Below are 13,488 nucleotides of genomic sequence, written 5' to 3'. Positions count from 1 at the left end.
TTATGAATTTTTAAAACTATTTTTAATTGTGGTAAAATACACATAACATAAAATATACCACTGTAACCATTTTTAAGTGTTCAGTACCTTGGGCTGGTCTTAGTAGGAATTTGCCTTCTCTCTCAAAGTCAATTGATTCCACTTGCTGGCCCGGGAGTGTGAAAGAAATGTACACGGTGCAAAGCAGTATTTCAAGACTTATTCTTTAACTGTACATCAGTACTTAACCAACATTTTCTAACCCTTTTTCACTTAAGCTCCTTTAACATATTTTCTTACCTTCTCTATTGTTTATTTCTGAAGACTTAATTGGGAAACCTAAAGAGAAGATTAGAGAAAATCTTTATTAAAAATCCAACAATTTTAGCCATCTTTTCTCATGTTTGTTAAGTTACCAAAGTAAAATCTACCAAGTAAATTCTAGCATCTTCTGCATAACTTTAGGTGTTGTAAAAAAAATTCCTATTAACATCTTTACTGAAATGGCCTTTTTCTCCTGACTGTTGTGATCACGTAACTTGCCCTTCTCTTCAGTCCTTTATAGTTCATGAATGTTAGCATCACAAAAGTTCTGAAACTCGCTGATGAGATTCCAAGAAGTATCTATTCCAGATGCATGTTCAAAAACTCTGAAGAGCAAATTTACTTTTTAACACTAATATGCATGTGTTTTCTTTTTTGCTCAAGGTATTGCACATCTATTACAAATTTCCTGGTTATGGGAGGATTCCAGCTTCTTGCTAAACCCGCCATGTAAGCAAATACATACTTTACAGTTATTATTCTAACAACCAAAGATCATGTTTTATAGCATTCTGTGTTTTTGAGTGCCCAGGAAAAGCTTTGACTTGGTCCTTTTGCCAAACAAATCAAAATGTAGACTTTCACTAAATCTTATGAAAGATAGGTTTTATTAGCTCCTTATTATCATTGGAAGTAGCATGGTATTGAAAAAGCCACAAGATCTGTGTCCTTCTTTACTGCTACCACTGATTATCCCCAAGACTTTGGACAGCTCTCCTCACCAAATTGAGCCTAACTTTTTTTCTCTGAAAAATGGGAATGTTCTCTCCCCAGTTGTGAGGAACAAATATTTATGTGATGGTACAGAGAAAAGTGCAGAGTGTTACACAAATGCAAAGTTTTTGCATTTAGTCTCTGGATAAGTAATAAATATAAAAGCCCCTTTCATGAGCCAGTCATTCTGAACTGTGTAGTTTCTCAACAAGTGTTGACCTAGCAAGAAAGACAGGTTTAAGAAATCAGTTATATTTTAATAGTAAACATTTCAAATATATACTCACAACCAAGATTGAAGTTTAAACCCAGATGTCAGTGTTTTAGCATGTTTGCTTTTGATCTTATATCCTAATAGAAAGAATAGTAATGACTGTGTCTCATTTCTAGTTTTAAAGGGAATGCTTTTAATATTTCACCATTCAACATGATTGCCTTAGGTTTTTGGTAAATATTATTTATAGGGTTAAACAGCTCCCTTCTAAAACTTGAAGAGCAATTGATTTTTTTAAAATGTTAAATATCCTTGCGTTCCCAAGGTAAATTCAGTGCTCTTTATGTATTAGTTTTTTAATACATTTCTGGATTCAATTTGCTAATATTTAAGATGTTTGCATTTATATGAATACGATGTTTTCCTTCTCTTCTGAACTTGCCCAGTTTTGGTAAGAGGATTGTAGTAGTAATTATAAAATGAGTTAGAGAGCTTCCTCTCTTTTTCTATCAAAATACAGATCAGGATTATCTGTACCTTGAAGATTTGGTAGAAATCATCTGTTAAAAAGCATGGCCTTCATGGGAGCATTTACTGTAGGGAGTTTTTAAGCTACTATTTGGTTTTTTTTAATGAATAGGTCTGTTCAAGTCTTTATTTCTTCTTTCAGCTTTAATTGTTTATACTTTTCTGGAAAATTGTTTCAAATTTATTGGCATAATATTTTTATCATTGTCTTAAGATGTGTTCACCTCTATAATTTGTTGTAGCTCCTGTTTTTCATCCCTATTATTATTTATTTGAGCCTTTTATCTTTTTATCTTGGTCAGTCTTATCAGCAGTTTACCCTTTTTTGTTACTCTTTTCAAAGATTAAGCTGTAATTAATCCTTTCCTTTCTTTGTTTTCTGTTTCACTAATTTCTTTTTTATTTCCTTCTACTTTCTTCATGTTCACCTGTTCATGTCTTCCAACTTCATGAGTTTAGCATTTAGTTCATTAATTTTTCTATCTTTTAATTTTTCTAAAGTTCTCATCTAAGGCTATAAATTTCCCTCTAAGTGTTGCTTTAGCTGTATGTAAAAAGTTTTGATCCATTTTGTTTTTGTAGTCATTCAGTTCTAAATATTTCTCTGATTTCCATCATGATTTGACTCATGTCACGTGCTCATTCATTTCCAAAATATAGGGGTTTGGCCTTCATTTTTTAAATGACAGGTTAAAGAATGTTATATTTTAAACTATGTAGTAATTTTTAAATCCTTGATCTTGCTATTTTTTTTTTTTTTTAATGCTTGGCTTATTTATTTATTTATTTATTTATTGGCTGTGTTGGGTCTTCGTTTCTTTGCGAGGGCTTTCTCTAGTTGTGGCAAGCGGGGGCCACTCTTCATCGCGGTGCGCGGGCCTCACACTATCGCGGCCTCTCTTGTTGCGGAGCACAGGCTCCAGAAGCGCAGGCTCAGTAGTTGTGGCTCACGGGCCTAGTTGCTCCGCGGCATGTGGGATCTTCCCAGACCAGGGCTCGAACCCGTGTCCCCTGCATTGGCAGGCAGATTCTCAACCACTGCGCCACCAGGGAAGCCCGCTATTTTGTTTAATATTAATATTATGACACCGCTTTCTATTCTTTTACTTTTTAGCCCTTCTGTAATGTAACCTTTCTCTAGTATTTCAGAGTCGAGTTCTCAAGGGTTGACCTGATTCCTTGTTAGAGCAGCTAAAGCAAATGACATAAGTGAAAGCCTCTTGCGAGAGCCTGGACAAGTGGAAAGCAGTTAATGAACTCTGGGTGACTCTGAGCTATGGAAGCAGATATTAAGTTTGGATTTGGGCAGCATTTCCTAAACAGTGGTTCATGAACCCCAGGGTTCTACATAGTTAAAGGCAGTAATAACATTTTTTAACTTCTATTTACAAAATCAGTAATTTAAGTTACTTTAAGGTATTCATTTAAAAAGAGAACACGTTGAGAATCTCTAGAGTATAGCTAGTGAGCCCATGGGCAATTAGTGAATCTGCCTAAGCTTTCATCACTTAGCTGGTTTATCACTTAGCCATTCACCTCAGGCTAGCCTGGTGGTTTGATCATCAGATATATATATTTTTAATATTGTGGTAAAATATACGTAGCATTTATCATTTTAACCATTCCTATGTGTATGGTTCTGTGGCATCAAGCACATTCAGATGTTGTGTAAACCACTGTCTCTACACAAAACTTTTTATCATCCCCAACAAAAATTCTGTACCCATTAAACAGAGACTCTCCCCACCCGAGCCCCTGGTAACCTCTACTCCCTGTTTCTATGAATTTGCCTGCTCTAGGTACCATATAAGTGGAATCATAGTAGTTGTCCTTCCGTGTCTGGCTTATTTCCCTAAGTATAATGTTTTCAAGGTCCATCCATGTGGTAGCATATAACAAAATTTCATTTCATTATATGTCTGAATAATATTCCATTGTATGTATATACCACATTTTGATTATCCATTCATCTGTCAATGGACACTTGGGTTGTTTTTACCTTTAATATATTTATTTTTTGAGTAACAAGTGCAAACCTAGCCATATAAGGAAAGAGCAATATTGCCACTATTGGATTCAAAACTCCCAAGAGAAGATAAGCTTAACAGAGTAGTTCAGGTTTTCTGAGAGCATACTAGGGCCCCTTTTGGGAAAGTCTATAGGCAAGGACTTGAGTGAGTCCAGAAAGGTAATAGGGATTTACAAGTGTTGGAACATTTCTGGTCTAGTACTGGGCATCCAGAAGAAATGTGGTCAGAGGGAGTATGTGTTCACCATTTACCACCTCCATCTCTCAGGAGCAGGTAAAAGCAGAATACTTCTGTGGGGTTAAATAAGTTTCCCCAGCAGCTGTCAGCAATAGAATGTGGTGGAGGAAGTAGGAACATCCAACAAGTCAATATAAACAAAATCTGGGCCATGTTCCTCGGGGCACGCTCTCTTAATTGCATTATTAAACAGTCCACTTTGTGTCATTGAACTTATGGGTTCCAGGAAATTATTACATATTTTTCCATCTTTCTAAGATAAATTTTATAATTTCTGAGTTAAACATCTCTTTATTCCATAGTTCTCTATTCCACAGTCCACTTTGTGCCATTGAACTTATGGTTTCCTGGAAATTATTACATATGTTTCCATCTTTCTAAGATAATATTTTTATAATTTCTGAGTTAAACATCTCTTTATTCCATAGTTCTCTAAGGGATTATAAAATTATTCATTTTTGCTTTATAGTCTTGTGTGACATTGTTTTGTTTGAAGCCTTGTAGCTGAGAATTGTAGTATAGTGCTTGTAAAGCAGTCAGGGTAGTACCTGGCACATAATTATTGTTCATTAAGTGGCAGATAATGATTATTACTCTGTTCCACCAACTCTTACTACTTTACAAATCTTTTAAGTGTTTTAGTCTGGCGAGCATAGTCTCAATGGGTTACTGATCAGCCTTAAAATTTGCAGTAAAATTTTAATTATGAACTTATATATAATTGAATATAAAAACTAAATGTTGGCTTCAGTTTGAAATGCTTTTGACCATCTCAGCATTGAAATCTGCACATGTAATTTGCTTTACTGTTTCCTGTTAATTGTAGTACTGGTATCTACAGCTTTTTATTACTGTCCTGTAATAAACTCTTATTAGATGATAAACAATTGAAAAAAAAATAAGAAATTAGAAGTATTTTAATATTCCACGCCAATTCTGTTAGAGCAAAGAGCTTTGTTTTTCCTCCAGTATTTCTGTGTAGCACAACTGACTAGAGCAGTTAGTCTTGCCATTTATTGCTGTAACTTTTGGCTTGGAAATTAACAGGTAAATGTGTCAGCTGGTCTCCAATTATTCCCTGAAACTGTGGGATGTATGATTCATTTCCTAGAACTTCAGGCACAAGCCTGTGATTAACCATCTCTATTACAGAGTTACTATTGCTACCATTTGCTACTTTTTGTACCCCCAAATCCCATTTTATAGGCAGGGAATTTCTTTTAATTACATCCGGTTTATTTCATTGTATTAATCTTCTGGTACTTTCTTTCATAGCACCTAAAAATGTACATTTTGAAAAAGGTAGTATCAAGTGAAATATTTCTACTCAATATCATGCATGTCGTCAGTACCAAAATGATTAACTGAATCCCTTTTTTTCTCTACCTTCAGTGATTTCCTAAATAAAAACCAGGAACTATTGCAAGATTTATCAGAAGTGAATGATGAAAACACCCAATTGATGGAAATATTGAATACCCTGTTTTTCTTGCCAATCAGACGACTTCATAATTATGCCAAGGTTTTGCTAAAGCTTGCTACTTGTTTTGAAGTGGTAAGCTCTCATGTATACCTCCTTTGGACACTTGGGAAGTCAAGGATCATTGTTTGTTTGTTTGTTTGAATAATGCTACCCCAAGATCTGGAACTACACTAGTTTTATATTTATAACGTGTCTAAATTTATTTTTCTTCAGGGAAATGAAAGAAGAAAATATGACTGTAGGTATATCTAGTGTTCTTTGCTGTAGATTCAGTTTCCTCTCAGGACCTTAACAAGATTAATTTTATTCATTTTATGAAAGTCTAAAGTTGAGACCCAGTTGTGCTACTCATTCAATAGTTGTCCAAGTTTGAGTACATACTGAGTACAATTACACAGAGCTGTTTAAAACCCTGGCTTCCTATATAATGACACACACTTGTACGGCAGTGGCATTAGCACCTAGCCTGGACTCATGATAGACTTATGCCAGGTATTTGGGTCACCTTGGCATATGCTATGAGAAATCACAGTGTTACAGGATTTTCTCAAATGTTAACGAGTTCACTTTCTGTATTAAATTAGTTAGGTGGAGTCCTAGAAAATTAGCACTGCTGTAGGATATGGGTGTATGTTAAAGCTGGTCCTAAGGCAGTCACCTTTGAAATTGTACTGAAATGTGTTGTTTTATTTTGTTTCCATTCTGAAGGGCTCTAGAGAAACCATAATGATTCTAGGGTTTCTTATAGTTCAGGATTTTTCAAATCTTGGAATCTATCTCCTTCTCTGGACAGATACTGTCTCCAGAGTGATCTAGGAATTGATGTGGCCTTTCTACGTTTGATCCTACTGTGGGCTTGTGGGTCTGTTCTTTTGTCTGGTTTCAGTGTTACCCCAAACTGATCTAATTTCAGCTATGAAGGTTTGAGCTGCACAAATTGTTCAGAGTCTGATACTGTACTATTTCCAGTTTGAAGAGTCCTAATTCTGTGTAAAAAATCCACGCTCTTTTAGTTTGGAATTAAAGGCCCTTCACAGTCTGATACTCTCTTTTGTTTCTAGCCTTATAGTCTACCCTGTGTCCTACATGTTAGTTCAGATTCCCTGGATATAGTTCTCATATGCTTTATATTTCCTTCCTGAAACACCCTACCTCTATCCTCATTATGGGAAACCTTCAAGGCTTGAGTCAAAAATCTTTTTCTCATGAAAATGAAACCCTCTCTGACCATACTCCACTCCTTTCCCTGCCCATCTCTTAAGAATTAGTTATTCCCTTCTCTGTGTTTTGCTAGTACTTTATGTCCCCATTATTTTCTTATCACATTATGTCGGTGATCCTCAACCAGGGTTGGGGATCAAAATCGTCCGTGTTTTTCAAAACACGTGGCTATGTTCCATCACTGCAAATTGTTATTTAGTAAGTGTAAGGTATAGCTCAGACATTATATGTGTATAAAATTCTTTAAATAAAAATAATACCTAATATTTATTAAATGCACTCCATGTGCCAGGTACTGTTCTAAGCCTGTTATATATATTCATTTTATTCCCACATCGACCCTGTGAAATAGATATTATTATTATCATCCCCCTTTTTCAGATGAGAGAATTGAGGCATAGCTGAGAATTGGTAGAGCTAGAATTCATATCAGAGCATTCTGGCTCCAGAGTCTCTTTCTTTGACTATTTTACTATATTGTCTCTTCCAATAACCTATTAACAAAACCACTGTATTATTCTGGTATGTTAATATGTTTTTCTGTCTTCTCTGCCTAGTTATAAGCTCCCAGAAGACAAAGATTGTGCCTTACTTTTTTTATCCCTGGCACTCAACAGAATATTCCATATGTAGTAGATACCATTAAATGTTCCTTAAATGAATGGAAAAAATGGATATGAATGACTGAGAACTGTGGAATGTAAAGTAATTACGAATGTGAGGAATCATCTTTTCACCTTACCTTCTGCTCACTCTCCACAAGACACCGCAATTATACCCTATCCCATGGTTGATTCTCAAAGCTTGGTCACAGACACCTGGGGGTTCTAGAGACCCTTTCAGGAGATGGCAGGATCAAACTGTTTTCAGGACAGTACTAAGACATTTGCTGATTACGCTGTGTTGTTGTTTGCACTCATGGTGCAGAGATAAAGATGGGTCAAACTGCTGGCTCCTTAGCATGAATCAAGGCAGTGGCACCAAACTATACTCAGTCATTGTGTTCTTTGCTGGCATGTACTTGCAGTTAAAAAACAAAATAAACAAACAAAAAATTGCCAGTTTCACTTAAAAAACATTCTTGGTAAAGCAGTAAAAATTATTAATTCTTTTTTTTTTTTTTTTTTTTTTTTTTTTTTAAGTTTATTTATTTATTTTTTTAATTAGTTTCTGCTTTATAACAAAGTGAATCAGTCATACATATACATCTGTTCCCACATCCCTTCCCTCATGCATCTCCCTCCCTCCCACCCTCCCCATCCCACCCCTCCAGGCGGTCACAAAGCACCGAGCTGATCTCCCTGTGCTCTGCGGCTGCTTCCCACTATCTATCTACCTGACGTTTGGTAGTGTATACACGTCCATGCCTCTCTTTCGCCTTGTCACAGCCCACCCTTCCCCCTCCCCATATCCTCAAGTCCATTCTCAAGTAGGTCTGCGTCTTCATTCCCGTTTTGCCCCTAGGTTCTTCATGACATTTTTTTTTTAAATTCCGTATATATGTGTTAGCATACGGTATTTGTCTTTCTCTTTCTGACTAACTTCACTCTGTATGACAGACTCTAGGTCTATCCACCTCATTACAAATAGCTCAGTTTCGTTTCTTTTTATGGCTGAGTAATATTCCATTGTATATATGTGCCACATCTTCTTTATCCATTCATCCGATGATGGACACTTAGGTTGTTTCCAGCTCCGGGCTATTGTGAATAGAGCTGCAATGAACATTTTGGTACATGTCTCTTTTGGAATTATGGTTTTCTCAGGGTATATGCCCAGTAGTGGGATTGCTGGGTCATATGGTAGTTCTATTTGTAGTTTTTTAAGGAACCTCCATACCGTTCTCCATAGTGGCTGTACCAATTCACATTCCCACCAGCAGTGCAAGAGTGTTCCCTTTTCTCCACACCCTCTCCAGCATTTATTGTTTCTAGATTCCTTGATGATGGCCATTCTGACTGGTGTGAGATGATATCTCATTGTAGTTTTGATTTGCATTTCTCTAATGATTAATGATGTTGAGCATTCTTTCATGTGTTTGTTGGCAGTCTGTATATCTTCTTTGGAGAAATGCCTATTTAAGTCTTCTGCCCATTTTTGGATTGGGTTGTCTGTTTTTTTGCTATTGAGCTGCATGAGCTGTTTATAAATTTTGGAGATTAATCCTTTGTCAGTTGCTTCATTTGCAAATATTTTCTCCCATTCTGAGGGTTGTCTTTTGGTCTTCTTTATGGTTTCCTTTGCTGTGCAAAAGCTTTGAAGTTTCATTAGGTCCCATTTGTTTATCTTTGTTTTTATTTCCATTTCTCTAGGAGGTGGGTCCAAAAGGATCTTGCTGTGATTTATGTCATAGAGTGTTCTACCTATGTTTTCCTCTAAGAGTTTGATAGTTTCTGGCCTTACATTTAAGTCTTTAATCCATTTTGAGCTTATTTTTGTGTATGGTGCTAGGGAATGATCTAATCTCAAACTTTTACATGTCCCTGTCCAGTTTTCCCAGCACCACTTATTGAAGAGGCTGTCCTTTCTCCACTGTACATTCCTGCCTCCTTTATCAAAGATAAGTTGGCCATATGTGCGTGGGTTTATCTCTGGGCTTTCTATCCTGATCCACTGATCTATCTTTCTGTTTTTATGCCAGTACCAGACTGTCTTAATTACTGTAGCTTTGTAGTATAGTCTGAAGTCAGGGAGCCTGATTCCTCCAGCTCCGTTTTTCGTTCTCAAGATTGCTTTAGCTATTCGGGGCCTTTTGTTTTTCCAAACAAATTTTGAAATTTTTTGTTCTAGTTCTGTGAAAAATGCCATTGGTAGTTTGATAGGGATTGCATTGAATCTGTAGATTGCTTTCGGTAGTAGAGTCATTTTCACAATATTGATTCTTCCAATCCAGGAGCATGGTATATCTCTCCATCTATTTGTATCATCTTTAATTTCTTTCATCAGTGTCTTATAGTTTTCTGCATACAGGTCTTTTGTCTCCTTAGGTAGGTTTATTCCTAGATATTTTATTCTTTTTGTTGCAATGGTAAATGGGAGTGTTTTCTTGATTTCATTTTCAGATTTTTCATCATTAGTGTATAGGAATGCCAGAGATTTCTGTACATTAATTTTATATCCTGCTACTTTACCAAATTCATTGATTAGCTCTAGTAGTTTTTCGGTAGCATCTTTAGGATTCTCTATGTATAGTATCATGTCATCTGCAAACAGTGACAGCTTTACTTCTTCTTTTCCAATTTGGATTCCTTTTATTTCCTTTTCTTCTCTGATTGCTGTGGCTAAAACTTCCAAAACTATGTTGAATAAGAGTGGTGAGAGTGGGCAGCCTTGTCTTGTTCCTGATCTTAGTGGAAATGGTTTCAGTTTTTCACCATTGAGGACAATGTTGGCTGTGGGTTTGTCATATATGGCCTTTATTATGTTGAGGAAAGATCCCTCTATACCTACTTTCTGCAGGGTTTTTATCATAAATGGGTGTTGAATTTTGTCGAAAGCTTTCTCTGCATCTATTGAGATGATCATATGGTTTTTCTCCTTCAACTTGTTAATATGGTGTATTACATTGATTGATTTGCGTATATTGAAGAATCCTTGCATTCCTGGGATAAACCCCACTTGATCATGGTGTATGATCCTTTTAATGTGCTGTTGGATTCTGTTTGCTAGTATTTTGTTGAGGATTTTTGCATCTATGTTCATCAGTGATATTGGCCTGTAGTTTTCTTTCTTTGTGACATCCTTGCCTGGTTTTGGTATCAAGGTGATGTCGGCCTCGTAGAATGAGTTTGGGAGTGTTCCTCCCTCTGCTATATTTTGGAAGAGTTTGAGAAGGATAGGTGTTAGCTCTTCTCTAAATGTTTGATAGAATTCACCTGTGAAGCCATCTGGTCCTGGGCTTTTGTTTGATGGAAGATTTTTAATCACAGTTTCAATTTCAGTGCTTGTGATTGGTCTATTCATATTTTCTATTTCTTCCTGAGTCAGTCTTGGCAGGTTGTGCATTTCTAAGAATGTGTCCATTTCTTCCAGGTTGTCCATTTTATTGGAATAGAGTTGCTTATAGTAATCTCTCATAATCTTTTGTATTTCTGCAGTGTCAGTTGTTACTTCTCCTTTTTCATTTCTAATTCTATTGATTTGAGTCTTCTCCCTTTTTTTCTTGATGAGTCTGGCTAATGGTTTGTCAATTTTGTTTATCTTCTCAAAGAACCAGCTTTTAGTTTGGTTGATCTTTGCTATCGTTTCCTTCATTTCTTTTTCATTTATTTCTGATCTGATCTTTATGATTTCTTTCCTTCTGCTAGCTTTGGGGTATTTTTGTTCTTCTTTCTCTAATTGCTTTAGGTGCAGGGTCAGGTTGTTTACTCGAAATGCTTCCTGTTTCTTAAGGTGGGATTGTATTGCTATAAACTTCCCCCTTAGAACTGCTTTTGCTGCGTCCCATAGGTTTTGGGTCGTCGTGTCTCCATTGTCATTTGTTTCTAGGTATTTTTTAATTTCCTCTTTGATTTCTTCAGTGATCACTTCGTTATTGAGTAGTGTATTGTTTAGCCTCCATGTGTTTGTATTTTTTACACATCTTTTCCTGTAATTGATGTCTAGTCTCATAGCATTGTGGTCGGAGAAGATACTTGATACAATTTCAATTTTCTTAAAATTACCGAGGCTTGATTTGTGACCCAAGATATGATCTATCCTGGAGAATGTTCCATGAGCACTTGAGAAAAATGTGTATTCTGTTGTTTTTGGATGGAATGTCCTATAAATATCAACTAAGTCCATCTCGTTTAATGTATCATTTAAAGCTTGTGTTTCCTTATTTATTTTCATTTTGGATGATCTGTCCATTGGTGAAAGTGGAGTGTTAAAGTCCCCTACTATGAGTGTGTTACTGTCGATTTCCCCTTTTATGGCTGTTAGTATTTGCCTTATGTATTGAGGTGCTCCTATGTTGGGTGCATAAATATTTACAATTGTTATATCTTCTTCTTGGATCGATCCCTTTATCGTTATGTAGTGTCCTTCCTTGTCTCTTCTAATAGTCTTTATTTTAAAGTCTATTTTGTCTGATATAAGAATTGCTACTCCAGCTTTCTTTTGATTTCCATTTGCATGGAATATCTTTTTCCATCCCTTTACTTTCAATCTGTATGTGTCTCTAGGTCTGAAGTGGGTCTCTTGTAGACAGCATATATATGGGTCTTGTTTTTGTATCCATTCAGCCACTCTGTGTCTTTTGGTGGGAGCATTTAGTCCATTTACATTTAAGGTAATTATTGATATGTATGTTCCTATTCCCATTTCCTTAATTGCTTTGGGTTCGTTATTGTAGGTATATTCCTTCTGTTGTGTTTCTTGCCTAGAGAAGTTCCTTTAGCATTTGTTGTAAAGCTGGTTTGGTGGTGCTGAACTCTCTCAGCTTTTGCTTGTCTGTAAAGGTTTTAATTTCTCCATCAAATCTGAATGAGATCCTTGCTGGGTAGAGTAATCTAGGTTGCAGGTTTCTCTCCTTCATCACTTTAATTATGTCCTGCCACTCCCTTCTGGCTTGTAGGGTTTCTGCTGAGAGATCAGCTGTTAACCTTATGGGGATTCCCTTGTGTGTTATTTGTTGTTTTTGCCTTGCTGCTTTTAATATGATTTCTTTGTGTTTAATTTTTGACAGTTTGATTAATATGTGTCTTGGTGTATTTCTCCTTGGATTTATTCTGTATGGGACTCTCTGTGCCTCCTGGACTTGATTAACTATTTCCTTTCCCAAATTAGGGAAGTTTTCAACTATAATCTCTTCAAATATTTTCTCAGTCCCTTTCTTTTTCTCTTCTTCTTCTGGAACCCCTATAATTCGAATGTTGGTGCGTTTAATGTTGTCCCAGAGATCTCTGAGACTCTCCTCTGTTCTTTTCATTCTTTTTTCTTTATTTTGCTCTGCATCAGTTATTTCCACTATTTTATCTTCCACCTCACTTATCCGTTCTTCTGCCTCAGTTATTCTGCTATTGATCCCATCTAGAGTATTTTTCATTTCATTTATTGTGTTTTTAATCGATGCTTGATTCATCTTTAGTTCTTCTAGGTCCTTGTTAACTGTTTCTTGCATGTTGTCTATTCTATTTCCAAGATTATGGATCATGGAAATAGAATCTTGGATCAGCTTTACTATCATTATTCTGAATTCTTTTTCAGGTAGACTGCCTATTACCTCTTCATTTGTTAGGTCTGGTAGGTGTTTATCTTGCTCCTTCACCTGCTGTGTGTTTTTCTGCCTTCTCATTTTGCTTATGTTACTGTGTTTGGGGTCTCCTTTTTGCCGGCTGCAGATTCGTAGTTCCCGTTGTTTTTGGTGTCTGACCCCAGTGGCTAAGGTTGTTTCAGTAGGTTGGGTAGGCTTCCTGGTGGGGGGGACTAATTCCTGTGCTCTGGTGGTTGAGGCTCGATCTTGTCTTTCTGGTGGACAGGTCCACGTCTGGTGGTGTGTTTTGGGGTGCCTATGGCCTTATTATGTTTTTAGGTAGCCTCTCTGCTAATGGGTGGGGTTGTGTTCCTGCCTTGCTAGTTGCTTGGCATAGGGTGACCTGCACTGTAGCTTGCTGGTCGTTGACTGAAGCTGGGTGCTGGTGTTGGGATGGAGATCTCTGGGAGATTTTCGCTTCTTGATATTATGTGGAGCTGGGAGGTCTGTTGTGGACCCGTGTCCTGAAGTTGGCTCTCCCACTTCAGAGGCACAGCACTGGCTCCTGGCTGCAGCACCAAGA

The 13,488-nt window shown here is 36.7% G+C and overlaps 1 protein-coding gene across 6 annotated transcripts in view; it reads left to right on the top strand.

Moving 5' to 3' along the window:
* The window catches only part of ALS2 (alsin Rho guanine nucleotide exchange factor ALS2), a 94,730-nt gene that overhangs the window by 45,779 nt on the left and 35,463 nt on the right, over positions 1 to 13,488 (top strand). For all 6 annotated transcript variants that reach the window (XM_081242329.1, XM_081242330.1, XM_081242332.1 and 3 more), the window contains exons 12-13: positions 688 to 753; positions 5,419 to 5,581. In XM_081242329.1, the coding sequence (XP_081098455.1) occupies positions 688 to 753; positions 5,419 to 5,581 (229 nt within the window). The remainder of the gene's footprint in view (positions 1 to 687; positions 754 to 5,418; positions 5,582 to 13,488) is intronic.

The sequence above is a fragment of the Mesoplodon bidens genome, assembly GCF_964165515.1.
Source record: "Mesoplodon bidens genome assembly, chromosome: 8".
Lineage (NCBI taxonomy): Eukaryota > Metazoa > Chordata > Mammalia > Artiodactyla > Ziphiidae > Mesoplodon > Mesoplodon bidens.
This window is presented reverse-complemented; position numbering and strand designations above follow the sequence as displayed.